The sequence below is a fragment of the Canis aureus genome, chromosome 23 (assembly GCF_053574225.1).
Source record: "Canis aureus isolate CA01 chromosome 23, VMU_Caureus_v.1.0, whole genome shotgun sequence".
Classification (NCBI taxonomy): Eukaryota; Metazoa; Chordata; class Mammalia; order Carnivora; family Canidae; genus Canis; species Canis aureus.
In genome coordinates this window covers 27,051,720-27,073,468 of record NC_135633.1, presented here as the reverse complement: position 1 = coordinate 27,073,468, position 21,749 = coordinate 27,051,720, and the positions used below count along the sequence as shown (strand labels likewise).

Sequence of the window (21,749 nt, the reverse complement as noted above, 5' to 3'; positions counted from 1 at the left end):
TCCTTACAATTGGACTGGGGTTATGGGTTTTTGGAACTGATCTGTTCTTTATAAAGAAGAAGAATATCCTAAAACGTAGAGTAGCCGCCTTCTTTTTTTTTTTTTTTTAAGATTTCCCTGATTTAAGTTTTTTTTTTTGTTTTTTTTTTTAAGATTTTATTTATTCATGAGAGAGACAGAGAGGCAGAGACATAAGCAGAGGAAGAAACCAGGTCCCTGTGTGGAGCCTGATGTGGGACTTGATGCGGGAACTCCAGGATCATGCCCTGAGCATGACAGATGCTCAACTACTAAGCTACCCAGGCATCCCATAGCCTTACTTCTTAAGGCTACAGTGACTCTGAGTGGTTTTGAGATAGAAAAAATCATCCTGAAACACTGTGCAGCATCTGGCATAGTATAAATAATGTAATGAAAAAAGATCCCTGGGGAAACTAGGCTGGCTCAGTTGGTTGAACAACTGACTCTTGCTTTTGGCTCACAACATGATCTTTGGGTCTTAAAATCGAGCACCACATTGGGCTCGGTACTCAATGGAGAGTCTCCTGAAGATTCTCTAACTCTCCCTCTGCCCTTCTCCCTGCTTCTCTCAAGTGAATAAATCAGTCTTTAAAAGAGCCCTGGACTAAGCATAAATGTCCTTTTTTTTTTTTTTAATTTTTTATTTATTTATGATAGTCACAGAGAGAGAGAGAGAGAGAGGCAGAGACACAGGCAGAGGGAGAAGCAGGCTCCATGCACCGGGAGCCTGATGTGGGATTCGATCCTGGGTCTCCAGGATCGCGCCCTGGGCCAAAGGCAGGCGCCAAACCGCTGCGCCACCCAGGGATCCCAAATGTCCTTTTTTTAAGTATATGTTGAGAGCGCTTTTGCTTGCTTCATAGAGACCCAGAGACCCTTCATTAAAGTTTTTTGAATCCCCCTTTATTTTTATTTTATTTTATTTTAAAAATTTACTTACTTATTCATGAGAAACAGAGAGAGAGAGAGAGAGAGAGAGGCAGAGCCATATGCAGAGGGAGAAGTAGGCTCCCTATGGGGAGCCCGATGTGGGACTGGACCCCAGGTTTCCAGGATCACAACCTGAGCCAAATGCAGACAAGCTCAACCACTGAGCCACCCAGGTGCCTCTAGATATATACATATCTGTTTTTTTTTTTTTTTTTTTTTTAAGTAGTCACCATGCCCAGCAGGGCATGAACCCACAACCCTGAGATTAAGACCTGGGCTGAGATCACGAGTCTGACGCTCAACCAACTAAGCCACCTAGGAACCCCTGGTTCTAGTAGATTTTAAAAATTGGTTTCTTAGGATTCTTCTGCATGACTAGTCATGTCATCAGTGAAAGAGAACAATGTCATTTTGTGTGCCTTTTCTTTCTTTTTCTTATTATTGCACTAGCTAAGACTACCAGTACGATGCTGAATACAAGTGCTGCATTGGACATCCTTGCTTTTTTCCCCATTCTTTGGAGGAAACCACTTGGAATTTAGCATTATATATGATAACTATAGATTTGTAAATGCTGTTTATCTGACTGATGCAGTTTCCTTCCAATCCTGGTTTGCTGGTTTGCTTAGAGTTTTCATCATGAATATGGTGAGTTTTGTCATATATTTCATCTATATATATATTGAGAATGAACTTCAGGATTTTCTTCTTTAGTTTGTTAATATTTTGGATTACATTAATTGGTTTTGTATGATGTACTAATCTTTTCATTCCTGGAATAATCCTTACCTACTTATGAGGTGTCTTATATAAAGTATGATTATATAAGACATATTAAGACATATAAAAGACCCAGGGAGTGCCTGGATGGTGGTCGGTTAAGCACTGACTCTTCATTGCAGCTTAGGACGTGATCTCCGGGTGGTAAGATCAACCTCCATAGTTGATTCCACACTCTTCATGGAGCCTGCTTAAGATTCTCTCTCCCTTTGTTCACCTCCCCCAACCCTCTACCCCCCCCCAAACATAAAAAGTAAATAAATAAATTATACTATTTTATATATGGATTTGATTTGCTAATTCTTTGTTAAGGAATTTTGAGTCTGTGTTGATGAGAGGTATTGATCTATAATTTTTACTTTTTTTGTAATGTCCTTCTTAGGGTTATGCTCTCATCCCATATCATGAGTTGGAAAGTGTTTCTTCTTTTTTTATTTTTATTTTTTCCTTCTTTTTTTAAAAAAGAGTTTATAGGGATGCCTGGGTGGCTCAGTGGTTGAGTCCTGGAGTCCAGGGATCCAGTCTGGCAACAGGCTCCCTGTGGGGAAGCCTGCTCTCCTCTGCCTGTGTTTCTGCCTTTCTCTCTCTCTGCCTCATAAATAAATAAATCTTTAAAAAATAATAAATAAAAAGAATTTATATAAGATGGGTCTTATTCCCTTAAATGTTTAATTGGAATTCAGTAGTGAAACCACATAGGCCTTGAGTTTTCTTTGTTACGAGATTTTTATGCCCTTCTGGTTTAAACATTTGTTTCTTTATATTTAAAATGTGTCTTAACAGAAAGCAAATATTTTTATCTTATCAAGTCTGACAGTCTTTGTCTTTTATTTTATTTATTTTATTTATTCATTTTTTAAAGATTTATTTATTTATTCATTCAGAGAGAGCGAGAGAGAGGCAGAGACACAGGCAGAGGGAGAAGCAGGCTCCATGCAGGAAGCCCGATGTGGGACTTGATCCCGGGTCTCCAGGATCACACCCCGGGCTGCAGGCGGCGCTAAACCGCTGCGCCACCAGGGCTGCCCCAGTCTTTTAATTGGAGCTTTTAATCTACTTCTCATATACTCTACAAATTGATATGGCTGGATTTGGGTTTGCCTCATTTGATACTTATTGGCTCTTCCTTTTTGCATATATTTTTAGTGGTTTTGCCAGGGCTTAGGATATGTATCATTAACTTCTCACAGTCTGTACTGTACTATGTGAACTATAGACACCTTGCTTGCAACAGTATAGCTGCATTTATCTCCCCATCTTTTGTGTTATAGTTGTCACATATTACAATCTGTATATTATAAACTCTATAATACGTTATGATAATTTTTACTTACAACATGTATATCTTTTTTTTGTTTTTAAGATTTTATTTATTTGATAGAGAGAGGGTGAGCATAAGTAGGGGTGGGAGCAGAGGGAAAGGGAGAAATAGATTCCCTGCTGTACAGGGAACCTGACTGGGGCTCAGTCCCAGGACCCTGGGATCATGACCTGAGCCGAAAGCAGACACTTAACCAATTGAGCTACCCAGGTGCCCCAACACGTAAGTCTTTTAATATTTTATTTTTTTTTAGTAACCTCTATACCCAGTATGGAGCTTGAATTGCAACCCCAGGATCAAGAGTCACATGCTCTACTGACTGAGCCAGCCAGGTGACCCTAAACATCTATGTTTTTTAAATAAATTAAAAGAAAAATACATAATAATCTTTATTTACATACATATTTACCATTTATAGTTAATATGTGGTGTCATTTGCCTTCAACCTGAGCAAATTGCTTAAGCTTTTTTTATAGAATAGATTGTCTGGCAAGGAATTTTCTCACTTGTTTATCTGCAAAAATCTTTAACCTTAATTTTCAAAAGAAGGTTTCATGGGATATAGTATTTTGGGGTTGAAATAATTTTTTCTTTCAGAAATTTAAAGATATAATTCCATTGTCTTTTGTCATTTTCTTTGTGAGGGAATTAGTGAAAATTTGTATTCACTCTCTCCCTGCCTTCACTTCCCCTACTCCACCACCCCCACCCCCCATCCCCATGTGTAATGTGTTTTTCCCTGGCTGTTTGCAAGGTTTTTCTTTATTCTTTGATTTTAGTAGTTTGTGAAGGTATGATTTCCTTTATATTTATCTTGCTTGGAGTTAATTAGATCTGTAAGTTCTTGTCTTTTACTACTTTTTGGCTGTTATTTCTACAAATGTTTTCCCCCATTTCCCTCTCTTTTATTTTCCTGGAACTGCAGTCATACTATGTTAATCTGTATTCAGTGTCCTTTATTCTCTCCTGCCATTTTCATCTACTTCTAAGTCTATAAATAGTTACTTTTTCTTATCAGTTATTGTAATTGTAGTTTACATTTGGTTCTTTTTTTTCTGTTTCTCTGTGGAGATTCACCTTTTATTTCTTTTTAAGATTTTATTTATTTATTTTAGACAGATCATGAGCAGGGGAGGAGTAGAGGGGGAGAGAAAGAGAGGGAGAAAGAATCTCCCTCCCTCAGACTCCTTCCTGAGCACAGAGCCCATACAGAGCTTGATCTCATGACCCTGAGATCATGACCTGATCTGAAACCAAAAGTTTGATGCTCAACTGATTGAGCCATCCAGGTGCTGTGTCTTTTGTTCATTTCTAATGTGTATATCTTCCTTTAAGACCTAGAGTATATCTATGATAGCATTTTTAAATTCTTGTCTTCTAACTGTAACATCTGGGTCATCTTGGAACCTGTTTTTTTTATTTTTTGTTTTGAGTATGAATTACATATTTTTTATTTCTTTGCATGTCTACTTTTTTATTTATTTATTTATTTTTTAATTAGATGGTGGACACGATGAAGAGACTCTGGATTTTGGATTTTGTTGTTTTTGTCTTAGAAGGCCAAGGTCAAACTTTAAACTCCCTATGTTGGACAATAGCTTGATTCTTTTTTTTCTTTTTAAGACTTTATTCATTTACTGAGAGAGAGAGAGTGTGTGTGCACGCGTGCACATGCACAAGAGTGGGGGGAGGGGCCGAGGGAAAGGGATAAGCAGACTTACTGCTGAGCAGGGAGCCCAACATGAGGCCTGATGTGGGGCTTGATGGGTGCTCAATCCTAGGACTCTGAGATCATGACCAAAGTTAGATGCTTAACCACCTGTGCCAACCAAGTGCCCCAGTAGCTTCATTCTTTCAACATCCAGCTGCTGCTTTTACCTGGGAACCCTGAAGTCTTCCTATCAAATCCACATGGGTAGTTTGTGAAACCAGCCAAGATTTGGAGATGTTTTATTTTATTTTTTTTAAAGGTTTATTGATTTATTCATGAGAGACACACAGAGAGAGGCAGAGACATAGGCAGAGGGAGAAGCAGGCTCCCTGTAAGGAGCCAGATGTGGGGCTTGATCCCAGACCCTGGGCCCATTGCTGAAGGCAGGTGCTCAACCGCTGAGCCACCCTGGCACCCCATTGGAGATGTTTTAAATGCAGATTTTGCAGTTCTCTGCCTTTGCACCTCCCTCTCCCCAATCTGATTGCTCTGTGCCCTGAACTTTGTCCTCTGATTCCTCAAGTCATTTAGGTGGTGGGTTTCTGCTGCTAGAAACCCAGATATGGATGGTACCCTTTCAAGCAAAAAATTACAGACTGGAAAATCACACTTTTCTGTTTCTCTTTCAAGGATATACCATCTTTTATTTTCTATTTTCTTATGGTCTGTGTTCAGGTTCTTGAACACCTGGGCTAGGTAGGTAGTGCAACATAATTTCTTCTGCCATTATGGCATGTTAATTTTTTTTTACTAATGAAACTAGTATATTGGGAAGAACGTGATTTTTTTTTTTTAAGATTTTATTTATTTATTCATGAGAGACAGAGAGAGAGAGAGAGAGGCAGAGACATAGGCAGATGGAGAAGCAGGATCCATGCAGGGAGCCTGACGTGGGACTCGATTCGGGGTCTCCAGGATCAGTCCCTGGACTGAAGGTGGCACTAAACTGCTGAGCCACCGGGGCTGCCCAAGAACATGATTTTTGGTTAGAAATGGAATAGAATCATGTATCAGAGAATAAACTGATTAACCTTGGACAATTTACTAAAGTTTTGAGTTATCGTTTCTTAAAAAATGGAAATAAAGTTTCCTCTTTATAGAGTTAATATCAAGATTAACATTGTCCTATAAAATACCCAGGCTATATCTTTGGAAGGGGAGGAGGGTAGGAGGTGGGGGTGACTGGGTGGCAGGCACTGAGGGGGGCACTTGACGGGATGAGCACTGGGTGTTATTCTGTATGTTGGCAAATTGAACACCAATAAAAAATAAATTTATTATTAAAAAAAATACCCAGGCTTGTTAAAAAAATTTTTTTTGCATTATTATACACACATAACCTTGGTTGTATATGTTTTGGGTTTCTTTTTTTTTTTTAAGATTTTATTTATTCATGAGAGACACAGAAAGAAGCAGGATCCTCGAGGGGAACCTGGTATGGGACTTGATCCCCAGACTCCAGGACCATGCCCTGAGCTGAAGGCAGATGTTCCCAACCACTGAGTCACCCAGGCGTCCCTTGATAATGTTTTTTAATAAAATTGTGCTTTGTGGTAAAGGTATTTTTAATGAAATCACTTGTTTAAGATTTACTTTGAACACTCCTATATTTTTTTACTTTCTGAAAAGTGTTAAGTATCAGTAACATGTTGTTTGCTTAGTAGGATGTACCAAACTTTGTTATGCTCTGATGGTGTGGAGTAAAGAAGACAAATATGGAGCTTATAATCCTTTTTTTTTTTTTTTTTAAGATTTACTTATTTGAGAGAGAACAAGCATGAGTGGGAGGGACAGAGGGAGAGAGAGAGAATCTCAAATAGACTCCACACTGAGCTTGGAGCCCGAGGTGGGGCTTGATCTCATGACCCTAAGACCATGACCTAAGCCCAAGCCAAGAGTCAGACACTTAACAACTGTACCACCCAGGTGACCCCCGGAACTTATAATCTTTTAGAAAAAACAACATGAAGCAAATCATTTTAACTTTGAATACCATTTTACAGGAGGTTTGAGGTAAACAAGAACAATATATTTACCAGGAGCCTATATTGAATTATATTTAAAATGCCTTAGGGGCACCTGCCTGGCTCAGTCAGTAACATGGGATTCTTTTTTTTTTTTTTTTTTGACATGGGATTCTTGATGTTGGGATTGTGAGTTCAAGCCCCACACTGAGTGTAGAGATACCTTAAAAATAAAATCTTTTAAAAATAAAAATAAAATGCTTAATTTTTGATCCTTTGAATAAAAAGTATTTTAACAAGCAATTTTATATTTCTTTGTTATGTATTTATATAGTCCCTTGCTTTTATCCACCACTGTTTTCCCTCTGTGAAATGCATATATTGCCTTTTATCTCTTCAGATTTTTACATTTACTTGATACAGATTACAGTCAGTGTTAAAAACATTAGTATGTATATTGTTCCTGACTTTCCTATGAATGGTTCTAGAGTTTTACCTTTAAGTGCATATTTTTACATATAAAAAATATTTCAGGGGCTCCTGGGTGGCCTAGTTGGTTAAGTGTCTGCCTTTAGTTCAGCTCATGATCCCAGGAACTCTGCATTGGATTCCATGCTGAGCTAGTCTTCCCCTCCCCCTCTGTCTGCAGCTCCCCCTGCTTGTTTGCACACACTTGTGCATGCTCTCTCTGTTAAATAAATAAAGTATTTTAAAAAGTTTTCAGAAAAACATATGCCAACATTAGTTATATACAGGTGGTATGATATACATAATTTTCACTTTGTTCCTGTTATTTTCTGTACCACCAGTAAAATACAATATGCATTTGACTCTTTTATGTGAAAAGGATGGTGAGCGTTTGTTTTTTTGTTTTTGTTTTCAATGAAAACTATATGTACTATTTACTAATGAAGAAATTCATAGCTCAACTGTTGATCTATAAAGAGGTTTCTTCTCAAGTCTAATCCTGGTTCTGTTTGTTAGGGCCAAAGTAATATTTGCTTGGCCTTTGTGAATTAGAGATAGCAACATAATTGATTATTTTCTTCCATCTTTTCATTTCCTTCAACTCTTCACTAAATAAATACTCTTAATTTGAGATATTATTATCTGTTATTAGAGAAAGGAGTTTCAACAAGCTAGGGGCTATATGATCCTAAATTATTAGTAGTAGAACCATTGCAGATATTTCCGATTGACTTTAATTGCAGTTCTCTGTAGAACAATCACTTAAGAACCCAATGTAATGTTTTAACTGATGATTTTTTTTTTCCTTTTCTTTTCAGTTGGAAAGACATCCTTGATCACCAGATTCATGTATGACAGTTTTGACAACACCTATCAGGTATTTTATTTTCCTGACTTGCTGGTTGTCTCTATTTTGTCTTAGAAGTACTATATTTAAGGTCTTCTTAAAAATCCACTTATTTCCATAAAAGCACTTTCTGTAACTGTAAAATGCTATAGAAGTACAGAGTATAACTGATTTTACTCATAGTCCTCAGTCTTTTCACTTGATTTCTTTATCTCCTCTTCCAAAGTTCATTGAAAGATTATCATTAAGTACCATTTGGGATAGAAGTAGGAGTGACTGTAGATATTCTCTTATGTGATTCAGCCTAGGATTCTGTGACCTTTGATCTATACCTAAAGTCAAAAATAAATTAATGATGTAATTAGGAATCATTGACAGAAGGAGATTGGGGAAATTCGCAAATATGTGGAAATTAAACAGCACATTCCCAAATAGTGAGCCAAGGGAAAGAATTCACAAAGGAAATTTAAGAAATACTTTGAGACAAATGGGGTGGAGAAAAAAAAAACCCACAACATACCAGAACTTATAGTATACAGCTAAAGCAGTACTATAAGGGAAAGAAGAAATATAATAAATCAGTAATTTAACCTTCTTCCTTAAGAAACTAGAAAAGTAAACTAAACCTAAAACAAGCAAAACACATGACAAAGAACTGTTATCCAAAACAGAACTCTTAAAATCACATAGCAGTAAAGAATTAATTCTTTTTTTTTTTTTTAGGGAATTTATTTTTTTAAATTTATTTATTTATTTATTTATGATAGTCACAGAGAGAGAGAGAGAGAGAGGCAGAGACACAGGCAGAGGGAGAAGCAGGCTCCATGCACCGGGAGCCCGATGTGGGATTTGATCCCGGGTCTCCAGGATCGCGCCCTGGGCCAAAGGCAGGCACTAAACCGCTGCGCCACCCAGGGATCCCCAAGAATTAATTCTTTACGTTTTACAAGTTTTGATAGATGTATATACCTATGAAGCTGCCACCACAATCAAGATTAAGAACATTTTTATCATCCCAAAAGGCATTTGTCTTAATTAAGCCTTTTATTAAAAACCATAAAGAAGGGACACCTGGGTGGCTCATTACCATAAGCTAAAAAATCTGAACTAGGACTCAGTCTCAGGCTAAAAGACTTATTACCTAGAGCCTTTTTAGAGTTCTCTGGGTGTATCTTTTTCTTTTCTTTTTTTTTTTTTTAAAGATTTTATTTATTTATTCATGATAGACGGGGGTAGGGGGCAGAGACACAGGCAGAGGGAGAAGCAGGCTCCATGTTGGGAGCCTGACTTGGGACTCGATCCCCGGGACTCCAGGATCACGCCCCGGGCCAAAGGCAGGTGCTAAACCGCTGAGCCACCCAGGGATCCCCCCTTTTCTTTCTTTCTTTCTTTCTTTCTTTCTTTCTTTCTTTCTTTCTTTCTTTCTTTCTTTCTTTCTTTCTTTCTTTCTTCCTTCCTTCCTTCCTTCCTTCCTTCCTTCCTTCCTTCCTTTCTTTCTTTCTTTCTTTTTTTCTTTCTTTCTTTCTTTTCTTTCTTTCTTTCTTTCTTTCTTTCTTTCTTTCTTTCTTTCTTTCTTTTCTTTCTGATTGTATTTATTCACGAGTCACAGAGAGAGAGAAAGAGAGAGGAGAGAGAGAGGAGAGAGAGAGAGGGGCAGGCAGAAACATAGGCGGAGGGAGAAGCAGGGTCCATGCAGAGAGCCCAATGTGGGACTCAGTCCCAGGGCTCCGGGATCACACCCTGAGCCAAAGGCAGACACACCCAACCGCTGAGCCACTCAGAAGTCCCTTTTCTGGCTGTTTCTCTGTTGGTATAATTTTGTTATACCCATTCTCAGTGAAATTAAGGAGAATTTTCAGGCATACCAAAATGCCATTTCTGTTTCCTCATGCTGCTGTTCAGTCAGTCATATATAAGGGTAGTGATGTTGACATAAGGGTAGTGATATTGGTAGAATTTGACAGATAAGGAAAGATTTTGATTCTTTGTGGAAAAGTTGCTAATGAAGTTAAAGTATCATTGTACTTTGGCATTAATAGGAGACACTAATTAACTGTGAGTTATAAGTTTTTATAACAAATACAATCCTAGATGTTCTTTTAGTTTAGCTCTTATAAGAAAATTTAGGCAATATAGTACCTTACATTCTTATTTGAGGAAATCTGCTTGACAGTAAATTAAGTATTTGAATATGATGAACTGACCTTATGTGGTTAGCTGCTAACTTAATTATCAGATGGAGTTCTTCAGTGAACCATTTGAAGATTCCCTACTTTACCCCCAACACACACACACACACACGACAGAAAGACTTCTGAAATGGATAAAGAGTCATAGACTTCTGAAATGGATAATTATAGTCTCATTGCTAGAAATTTATTATTGGGATTCTATGAGACGTATGTAATATATATATATATATATATATATATACACACACACCTAAACCTTAGTTTAAGAGAAGTTTTACCTCACAAAAATGATAAATTTTATGTTGTTAATAATTCATGTTCTATGTATGATTCCTTTGCAATGAATTAATTTCATTTAAGAAGGAAGAAATCGGTGGGCCAGAAGAGTCTTTAACTGACCAAAATTTAGGCATTATTTCAAAATGAAATTTAAAAAAAAAAAAAAAAAAAAACTGTTCTAACTAGAGAGCCTGGAATTGGATCTCTTAAAGTTGCTCTTCTTTTTCACTACTTATTTTTTTTCCAGTTGTAAACCCACAGATTTTCTAACAGTTTAGACTATATCAGCTTGAACCATATTACATTGCTATTTTAATAATTTAAAAAATGATAAAATGTCAATTTTACATGGTTCAGCTAAATATAAATAAGCTCAAGATTCCCACAGTTGGAGTAGATTCATTCATTTTCCTGTTTTTTGTTTGTTTCAGATTAATCATTCTTTTATCCACCCCCCCCTTTTAGATTGTATTTATTCATGAGGGAGGCAGAGACATACACAGAGGGAGAAGTGGGCTCCCCACAGGGAGCCCTATGTGGGATTTGACCAAGACCCAGGGATCACGTCCTGAGTCAAAGGCAAATGCTCAACCGCTGAGCCACCCAGGCATCTCAAGATTCATTCTTTTATTTGAGAAAGATTATTTTGCTCAGACTAACCTTTGAGATTACTTTGAATGTAGAAGATTTCTATCAAAGGCTGTTAAAAATTGACAGTAAACATAAATTCACCTTCATGGTAGATAATGAAGCCATCTATGTGTCTGTTGTGGAAATCTCAATATTGAACCCCCAACCTATACTCACCTAAATAGGTTGATAGGTCAGATTATGTCCTCCATCACCGCTTCCCTCAGATTTGATGGAGTCCTGAATGTTGATCTGACAGAATTCCAAACCAAGATGGTGCCCTATCCCTGCATCTAATTCTCTTTGGCCACGTATGCTTCTGTCATCTCTCTCAATGAACAGTTTTCTGTAGCAGAGATCACCACTGCATGCTTTGAACCAGCCAATCAGATGGTGAAATGTGATCTTTACCATGGTAAATGTATGGTATGCTGCCACTGCCACCAAGATCCATCCTGTTTATGGATTGATACTACACTGCCTTCAAAGTTGGCATTAATTACAAACCTCCCTCTGTGGTACCTTGTGGAGGCCTAGCCAGAGTACAGCGAGCTGTGTGCATGCGAAGCAACATCACGGACATTTCTGAGACTTGGGCTTCCCTGGACCACAAGTTTGACCTGATGTATGTCAGGCATGCCTCTATTCACTGGTATGTGTCTGAGGGCATGAAGGAAGAGTTTTCTGAGGCCTGTGAAGACATGGCTGCCCCTCAGAAGGATTATGGAGGTTGGTGTGGGGACACCTGCATGACTCAGCAGTTGAGTGTCTGCCTTTGGCTCAGGGCAAGATCCTGGGATCCCGGGATCTGGTCCCACATTAGGCTCCCTGCATGGGGCCTGCTTCCGCCTCTGCCTGTGTCTCTGCCTCACTCTATCTCTGATGAATAAATAAGTAAAATCTTTTTTTAAAAAAATAAGGTTGGTGTGGATTTAGTTGAAGGAGACCTTGAAGAAGAAGGAAAGGAATATAAGGTTAAAAATGTCACAAAGTTGCTGCTTTTACAGAGAAGCTTATTCTGTTTTAACATTGAAAAACTGAGTTCTGATCAGTTAATTTATATGTAGCAGTGTATACTCATACTCTTCATATATAGTTGGTGATGTGTGCTTTAAAACACATTTTGTTACAGACCATTTCTCTGATGGATTTGAATAAAGTATTTCCATCGTAAATGGAAAAACCACCCCAAACAAACATAAATTCAGTGTGGCATAGTTTAAGACATTAAAACATTTAAAACAATTAAATAAAATTAATTTGCCCAGGAAGATGGTGGTGATTGAATACATCCTTAAGCTCTTTATGTTAAAACTTTAAATTGTAACAAACAAAATTCTAGTTTGTTACCAATAGAAATAAAATACCCCCTGGATAGACTGTTTTTCTCATCTAATATTTGATTTCTTATTTTTTAATTTTAATTTTTAAGGACTCTTTTTTTCTCCTATCAGAAGTATTGTTACTTTATGGGGAGTGGGAAGAGAATAGTTCTTTTTTTCAAACTGTGCCAAGAACACTTAATATGAAATCTACCTTCTAGTTAGATTTTTAAATGTACAATATAGTATTTTAATATGCACAGTGATCTCTAGAACTTGATCATCTTGCATAACACTTGATCTTAGCCAAAAGGCCGAGAAGCAGTGTTCACCTTGCATAAGTAAAATTTTATGTTTATTGTAATGACTCATTTCTAAAATTGACAGACTCCTCAAAGTTCCCTCCTAAGTAATGTGGCACAAAGATATCTAAGGGAAATGTACATATACAACTTTCATATATATAAATATATACAAACATACTTATTATTGGATGATTACCTTTCTAAAATGGATCTTGTATCAGCATCCTCCTTCTCCCTCCTTTGCCTTTCTTCGTTCTCTTTATCTGTTAGTCAATGTTAGACTCTAACTTGTCCACTCTTTTCTTCCTTTACTCAATCTTTGCCTTTCTCAACTCTTACTCTTTCTTTATTTCCTGCTGGGGAAAGCAGCAGCCAGGCAACAGAACTTTATATGCTTGGACCACAGAAGGAAGCTGATTATCATTGCTTGATACAGAGAAAAACTTGTTTTCCTTAATTACTCTTATGTAGGAGTAGATATCATGTCCCTTAATGGTAAATCATGATGTTGATGGGTCTTTTGGCTGTGTGCAGCATCAGGACAGGTGACAAACCAGTATGTGGGAAGTCAGAATAGTTTACATCTGCAATATTTTATAAAATTGCTGTTGGGGTAAATAAACATTCTTATGAGCAGAGAGCATTCAAATACAAATATATCTAAATTATAGTTTATCATTATTATCTTGATGCTGATACATTTGGGTAAGCCAGTGTTCAATCTTGAATTGTTACCAGTTTAATTTTTTCTGTCTTTTTTTTTTTTTACAAAGTAGACTTTCCCAACACAATGAATTAATAACACTTAAAATAATGTGAAGCTATAAATTAAGATATGTGGGAGAATTTTCTCTAACCTTTGTTTGCTTCTATAATTATTGCCTTCTGAATTTCTATAAAGATCAGCAAGAGGCAACACTAATGTCTCATCCATCTTTTATGAAGGTTTGAATTAGTTCCACATCAGTAACATTCAAGATGCTGGAATAGCTGATAATGTTTGGTTTTCCAGCCATTCTGTCTGTTTTTCCTGGTGTTGGTTTAATTCTTGTGGCTAATTGACTTTTTTGCTATTAGGCTCTGCTTGGCATAAATTATTTTTATTTTATTTTTTTAAGATTTTATTTATTTATTCATAGAGACAGAGAGAAAGAGAGAGAGAAAGGCAGAGACACAGGCAGAGGGAGGAGCAGGCTCCATGCAGGGAGCCTGACGTGGGACTCGATCCCGGTTCTCCAGGATCATACCCTGGGCTGCAGGCGGTGCTAAACCGCTGTGCCACCGGCGCTGCCCGGCTTGGCATAAATTAACTGAAAAGAGCAGAAACAGGCTGTTTTTCAGGTTAATTTTAATCTTTATGAGTTTGGTGTATAAATGATGTACTAATTTTTATTTTCATTTTATTTATTTATTTTTTTAAAGATTTATTTATGATAGACATAGAGAGAGAGGCAGAGACACAGGAGGAGGGAGAAGCAGGCTCCATGCCGGGAGCGCGACGCGGGACTCGATCCCGGGACTCCAGGATCGCGCCCTGGGCCAAAGGCAGGCGCCAAACCGCTGAGCCACCCAGGGATCCCAATGTACTAATTTTTAAAACGTGTTGGCTGTGAGATCTGATACGGCATATTTCTGTCAGTAGCCATTAAAAATTATTTTGGGCTGTTTATAACAAATACAAGAATAATATTAGTAAGTGACATGAGAAATTTTTTTTCCCTATAAAAGAAATCTAGAAGTAGAGTACGTCAGGGCTTGTGTGGCAGCACCATAGTACATCTGGGACTAAGACACTTTTGTTTAACCAGATCTAATATATGACTTTCATATGGAGATTGCCTCATGGTTACTGAATGATTCCTGGAGTTCTGGCCATTGTATCTATATCCAAGCAAGAAGAAAACCAGGAAAAAAACCAGCCTACGTCTCAACTGAATAAATCCCATTTATTTAAAGCTCAAAGAAGGCTAGAGAATGTAGTATTTTTAGTGGTAAAAGTATGGATTTAAATAAATGATCATTTTAATAAGGAACAGGAAGATGGATATTTGTATAGACAATTAGCTGCTTCTGCCACATTGTCTAATTAAATGAGCTTCTATGGGTGAGATTTCTTAAATGTATACCATTCCTGTACGTTCCTCAGGTTTGTCAGTTAGATGGTTTTGCCCAATAATTCAAGTTTATAAACCCATTATCCCAGCCTTGAGGAGAACAGGATATACATTTCCAGACTGAATGTCAAGAGATAGAATTAGTACTTAGGTTATATATATTTAAGACCTGAATTTAGGAATGTAATTGAAATACACAGTCAGATAGTTTAAGATAAAGGAGAAAGCTAGCTAGGCTTGCTTGTTTGCTTTCTTAATAAAAGTCTGCCCAGTTTTGTTAACTATAAAATGATAAAAGTGAGGATGACAGTAGCTACCTTGCATAGATATATAAGGATTAGAAATGATCATGTAAAGGGCCTAAAAGAATTCTTTAATATATGGCATGTATCACTTCTTGGCCTTTTGGCTAAGATCAAGTGTAATACACGGCATGTGCTCAGTATATAGAAACCATTATCACTAAAAATTTTGTTCATTCATACTTGGCTATGACGTGTTTATGTGTTTATTATTTTTCCTGTAATCATAATTACCATTTGAACCTTAACTGCTTAAACTGCTGACTGCCATTAAACTATTACTATTTTTTAACTTCTTTGTTTTATTCTGTTTTATAGGCAACAATTGGTATTGACTTTCTATCAAAAACAATGTACTTGGAGGATCGAACAGTGAGTAATGTTTTTAGTGTGCAATTTTCTGCAACACTCCAGGATGAAAAACTATGATCAAAGCTATAATCGATGATTGTCACCATACGGAGCTTTTAGCAAGTTGACAAAGTTAGTTTATAGGCTTTGGGGAAAACTGTTATTAACAAAGTGGTAGTATGTAGCATTCTGACTTAATCCCTAAATAAAATCCAAAGAGGAGAGAAAGCCAAGTTATTCAGAAAATACTGAATGCTCTAGGCTTGCTGACAAAATTTGTCATCCTGATTTGGAAAAACGATAAACAAATAGCATTGAAATTATGAAAAGAGTATTTTCATGAAGAAATTAGAGCTGCTAAAGACTTCTTGAGTGCTACTCTTGAGGCATTCAAAAATATTTTATTTGAATACCGCGTGATTTGTGAATTTTAAAATATTTATCAGAATATGATGTATATATCAAAGTGACTGAATAGAAGTAATGTGTATTTATTTATTGGATTTAGACACTTATCTTTTGGAATGCTCCCCTTTTAAGCATAGTATAAATTATTTATTCTAGCCTACTGTCCCTGAAAGAGATTTATCAACTAAACAGTAACTGTCTTAAGTGCAGTATTTCAAGACCTACACCCAAAAAACATTATTGTATCTCTAATGCTATTTCCTAGAAGTGTGTGAGTTTTTCTTTTAGATGTTCTATTTTATGTTTTAACATGTAGCATGTCATTTCTTAAATTTTGAAAGCTTAGAAATTGCTTTATAATGGTAAAATAACTTAATGTTTGTTTTTAGGCTTTTCCTCAAATGTAGATGTGAAAAGTAATAAAGAAATTGTTATATAGAGTTGGAAAAAGATATTTCTCCTTTTTGTTAGGTTATATATAATGTTCTGGGAAGAAACGTGTAGGAGAAACAAGCACAGTAGCCAGAGACCCAATTTCAAAATGTTCTGGACCCAATAGTAAAGAAACACATTTTAGCTTCAGAGAGGCTTTCAGAGAAACATTCATTCCTTTACTCTGATAACCAGGGCTGCTCATTGGCATTTACCTTCATTTTTACCATTTGAACATTAACAGAGTCTACTTTTTGCTATCTGGAAGGCATAAGATTCAGAGAGACGTTATAGGGAGTGACAAAAGGAGCTGTATTTCTGATTCTATGAAATCTTTCACCTTGCCATTTTTAAGTCATGTGCCATCAAGAGCCAACAAATTTTTAATATTGCTCCCTTTTGAAAAAGGAAAGGAGTTTTCTGTTATTTTCATTTCTTACATACCTTCAACCTTTTGCATGGGTCTACTTTTTACCTTCTTTCCACCTTCCCCCCTTTAAAAACATTATTTCTTTTTTCCTTTTAGTATGAGTTTGGTTTTTTTTTTTTTTTATTTATTTTTTCCCATCCCACAGATCAGGCTGCAGCTGTGGGATACTGCGGGTCAGGAACGTTTCCGTAGCCTCATTCCCAGTTACATCCGTGATTCTGCTGCAGCCGTAGTAGTTTACGATATCACAAGTAGGTATTTTGCAACGGGTTGACCTTTCTTATTTTTCTTGCTTGTTTGACTGATTTTGTTGTTAGGTACGATTGCAATTATGGGACACAGCAGGTCAAGAGCGGTTCAGGAGCTTGATTCCTAGCTACATTCGTGACTCCACTGTGGCAGTTGTTGTTTATGATATCACAAGTGAGTGGGGGGAATTATGCATTCTAATCTTCTTTCAACATTTAGCTTAGCTGCATGCATGTTCTTGTCTTGTGCTTGTTTTCTATACTAGCATGTAAAAATGAGTTTTGTCATAGCAAACCTTATCATATAGCAGCTAGGTCATATATAATTGCTTTGGTGTTTGTACCAACGTGCTTCATTTCCACTGTGCCAAATTTTTTTGCCCTGGAAATTTTCCTCCAGATTTAATTATGAATCCTCTCCAAGGCTTTCTTAGTATCCTGTTATCCCTAAGTCATACCATAATTATGGTTGGAAGAATGTCTCCTTTTTCATTTAACTTGATCTCAGATTTCTCTAAAATGAAATAATCTGCATTTAAGCTCTTGCCAAAATTTTCAAGTCCTCCACGGCTTTCTGTTGAGGCTATTAAAAGCTTCTGCTAGCAAACTTTTCTCTGCTTTCCACTTCCAGCCATCCTCTCTCTATAGAGGAAGGCAGAGAAAACATATAATGTTCAGTTTTCTATTAATTTTCATTTGAATTACATCTGGATTCTGTAACTGACTTTGTTGCTAACAAATTACACTTTCACTTCTCTTGAAGAAGAAATTTTAAATAGATTAAATCAAGTAATGATCTTCCCTTTTTTTCCCCTAAAGACTGAATAATGTCTTTGGCATTTTAAGTGCCTATAAATTTTCCACAGTATATGGTGACTGACAGCGAAATGCTCTCTGATTAAAATTGTCTTTGTAAATTGTTTTATTCTATATATTAGGCAGTATTAAGCCAAAATTCCATATAGTGGTCCATAATTTGTAGGAAAACCAGAATAATGTTACATCATAACGTACTATAAAGGAATCTTACATAAACTGTTGATTTGGGCTAGAGATATTCTTACTGTATATTTTGCATATCTGCTCAACCAGAAGTCATATCTACTTAATAATTGCAATGGCAGAATTATAAGTTTGCATTCAGAGACCTTTTTTGGGAGTGGGTGGGTTAGGTGCTATGTGCAATCTTTCTTTTCTTGAAGCTTTACTTTGGGTTGCTACTTGTTAAAAAAAAAAAGTGTATGTTCATTACTGTGCATTGACAAGTTTTGCAGCTTTAAAATGTTTGTGCTTACTTTAACCAAATCAAGTGAAACTTGGTTTATTTTTCTTTAAAAATTGTCGGCGTAGTTAAAATATTAGTGAACTGTTTTTCTGGAACTAAGAAGTAAAAAGTATCAAAGTATTCTACTTAGAATCCAGTGCTAGGAAAGTTGAATTTTGTTACAAGTGATTCTGGTGCATTAACCTAATAAACTTCAAGTTAAAGTGATCACAAACTGAATAAGCAATGCAAACAGAGTGGTGTTGAAAGCTATTTAAAGTCTTTATAAATTTTCTGGATGTGTTGGGATTTACTGGCTGACCTACTTTTGGAGATGCTTTCTTTGTCATGCTGGGTATGTGTAAGTAATCAAAAAAACATTGTGGCAATGTGACACCATATTATCTGCCATAGCTGTCTTTACATTTTAAAAAGGTGGGTTTTTTTGTTGTTGTTTTTTTTACACCCCAATTACATATGGTACGTTGCAGTCATTTGGTCATGTTCCAAAATTTTAAACTGTAAAAGGAACCTTGAGGACTTTATTTTTGTGATTTGTGTATATCACCTGACAGTTGTACTCAGATAAAATGGAGTTATGTTGCAGGCACATTAAAAGTGAGTCCTAATGTGCCACCCCTTCCCCCAACTTCCAGGGTTTGTTTCTTTGTTTTTTGTTTTGTTTTGTTTTGTTTTGTTTTTGGTCTGTCACTTGGGGAGGCTTTGCAGTAACACTAATCTCTCTGTCCACCCTCCTATACCAGATGTTAACTCATTCCAGCAAACTACAAAATGGATTGATGATGTCAGAACAGAAAGAGGAAGTGATGTTATCATCATGCTAGTAGGAAATAAAACAGATCTTGCTGACAAGAGGTATAGAGCGATTTTGTATGTGTATTGAATGTTTGATTTCTTTGTTAAGCAGCCTGTTATTTTTATTACTGAAGAATTATTTTGAAAGGAAACATGTTTAATTCTTAAGTTTATACCCCTCTTTTCTGTAATGTGAGAACCTGAAATATGAACATTAAACTCAGTCGTTAAAGGAAAATGAGTTTTTTTGTTTTGGGTAAGCCCATATGTAAATAGCTCTTGTGCAAGATTGTTTACACATGGGGGAAAAAAGATTGTTTACACGTGAAGTGAATCTAGTAACTATTTTGCATTTTTTAGGCCTCATAAACAGGAGCAGTGTTCTGTTAAAGAACAAAATGTTTTAAGAACAAATCCTGTCTTTAAAAATTATTCATAATGATTAAATGCACAGTCTTTTGGTAGTCTTCTTATAAATATTCATTATAATTCAGTGGTGTAGTTTTTCTTTCCTTTTTTTAAATTGTATGGTTGAACCAGACTGTGTAGTTGAACTGAATAGCTTGATTGTAATACCTTAGTCAAATGAGCAAAGCCATATTCAAGTCACAGGATGCAAAATTATTAACATTCACTGTAGATCCCATGGCTTGAATATCTGCCTTCAGCATCCTAAGTAATCTACTGGATATTCTTTCTGTTTTAAATGGTCTTGACCATTTTACTTAATAGTAGAAACTTTTACTATTTGATATTTGTTTATTCATGAGATGAATATTGAAGTTTGGGTATTGAACTTGTACTATTAATTAAAATGTTACAAAGAAATGCAATATGTTAAGAGGCTTATGGAAATGTTAAGCCCATTCCTTCCCATGGTACCTCATTTGGAATTGGCAACACAATGACAAAAAAAGTCCTTCATGATTTAAAAGTAAAGGATCATATTTCCTTTATGAAAATAATTGGAATCAATTAGCATCATAAATTTTCACTATTTTATTTATCTCCACTATGAGAATTTGAAGATCATGTAGATACTCTTTTTTTTTTTTTTTCATGTAGGTATTCTTATAGTTGAGAGTCCCTAGTACTTTCATTTTTAAATAGGAAAATTGTATATCTGAATTGTTGTCTATTACAATAGCCAGAGTTATCTAAAAGGATGCATATAGCATCTGTTCTTTTATTGTGTAACATTTCAGTTAAGTACACAAATCCTGGAAAGTTATCTAAATTATACTTAAAGTGATTTTTTTTCTTCAAGGTAATATTTGTTCATTGGTTTGGAATTACTGTGTTTCTCAGTTTTCACCAGACTATCACCCTTCAGCTGTTCACATTTTTTTTTTAATTAAAGGTTTGTTCATTCCACTAATTTATTTTTTTTTTAAGATTTTATTTATTTATTCATGAGAGAGACAGAGAGGCAGAGACATGGAGAAGCAGGCTCTATGCAGGAAGCCGGATGTGGGACTCGATCCCAGAACTCCAGGATCACTCCAAAGGCAGACGCTCAACCTCTGAGCCACTCAGGCATCCCCCACTAAATTAACTTTAAAATGAGTAAAAGATTTAAATTTTTTTAAAAAAAGCATTAGAAGAAAATTTTTTTGGTAGTAGGTGGGTGGCCTTTTATAAGCATGACATGAAATCCTAAAGGCATAAAGAGAAAGATTGGTTAAATCTGAATATATAAAGATCATATTTACATATTAGACCAACCATTATTCAGAAGATTGATAATGCACAGTATTACCAAAAATCTAAATAAACGAACTCTATTATACTGAAAATGTAACTAATATATTTTTAAAGATTTTATTTATTTATTTGAGAGAGAGAGCACACAAGAAGGGGGAGGGGCAAAGGGGAGAGAAAGAAGCAGCCTCTCCCCTGACTGTGGAGCTCCATCCCAGAATCCCTGGGATCATGACCTGAGCAGAAGGCAGACGTTTAGCAGACTGAACCACCCAGGTGACCCATATAACTAATATAATTTGGGGATTAAACAGTTCAACACTATCAGAATTTAAAGTTGTTTTTTTTTTTTTAATTTTTATTTATTTATGATAGTCACAGAGAGAGCGAGAGAGGCAGAGAAACAGGCAGAGGGAGAAGCAGGCTCCATGCACCGGGAGCCCGACGTGGGATTCGATCCCGGGTCTCCAGGATCGCGCCCTGGGCCAAAGGCAGGCGCCAAACCTCTGCGCCACCCAGGGATCCCACTATCAGAATTTAAAATCTTAATTGACTCAAACCCACTTCAGTAATTTATTCCATAGATACACCCATAGAAATGTGAAAAAATGAACATACATGAATGTTTATTGCCACGTTATTTGTAATACTAAAAAAAAAAAAAATCAATCTGAATGTCCCATCAATAGCAGTAGCATTTTATAAATGAAATACTTGTAGCTACTAAAAAGAATGAGAGGAATTTGTTGATGTCTAACACATGAAGCTTAAAAATTTCACTTGATTAGTATGTATAGCATGATATATCCATAAAAAGATGATAGGGATATATATATTCTTTTGCTTAGAACAAATCTACATAAGCATACATGGAATTTAACTGTTACTACACATCTTTGAGAAGGGAGTAGGA

At 36.2% G+C, this 21,749-nt stretch overlaps 1 protein-coding gene across 6 annotated transcripts in view; it reads left to right on the top strand.

Moving 5' to 3' along the window:
• RAB6A (RAB6A, member RAS oncogene family) overlaps positions 1-21,749 on the top strand; it is a 102,016-nt gene that overhangs the window by 56,575 nt on the left and 23,692 nt on the right. For 3 of the 6 annotated variants that reach the window (XM_077866993.1, XM_077866994.1, XM_077866991.1), the window contains 4 exons: positions 8,014-8,072; positions 15,505-15,558; positions 17,125-17,230; positions 19,084-19,195. In XM_077866993.1, the coding sequence (XP_077723119.1) occupies positions 8,043-8,072; positions 15,505-15,558; positions 17,125-17,230; positions 19,084-19,195 (302 nt within the window). In that variant the 5' untranslated portion in view covers positions 8,014-8,042. Of the gene's footprint in view, positions 1-8,013; positions 8,073-15,504; positions 15,559-16,952; positions 17,059-17,124; positions 17,231-19,083; positions 19,196-21,749 lie in introns of all 6 variants that reach the window. The other 3 variants (XM_077866990.1, XM_077866995.1, XM_077866992.1) reach the window with 1 other exon arrangement.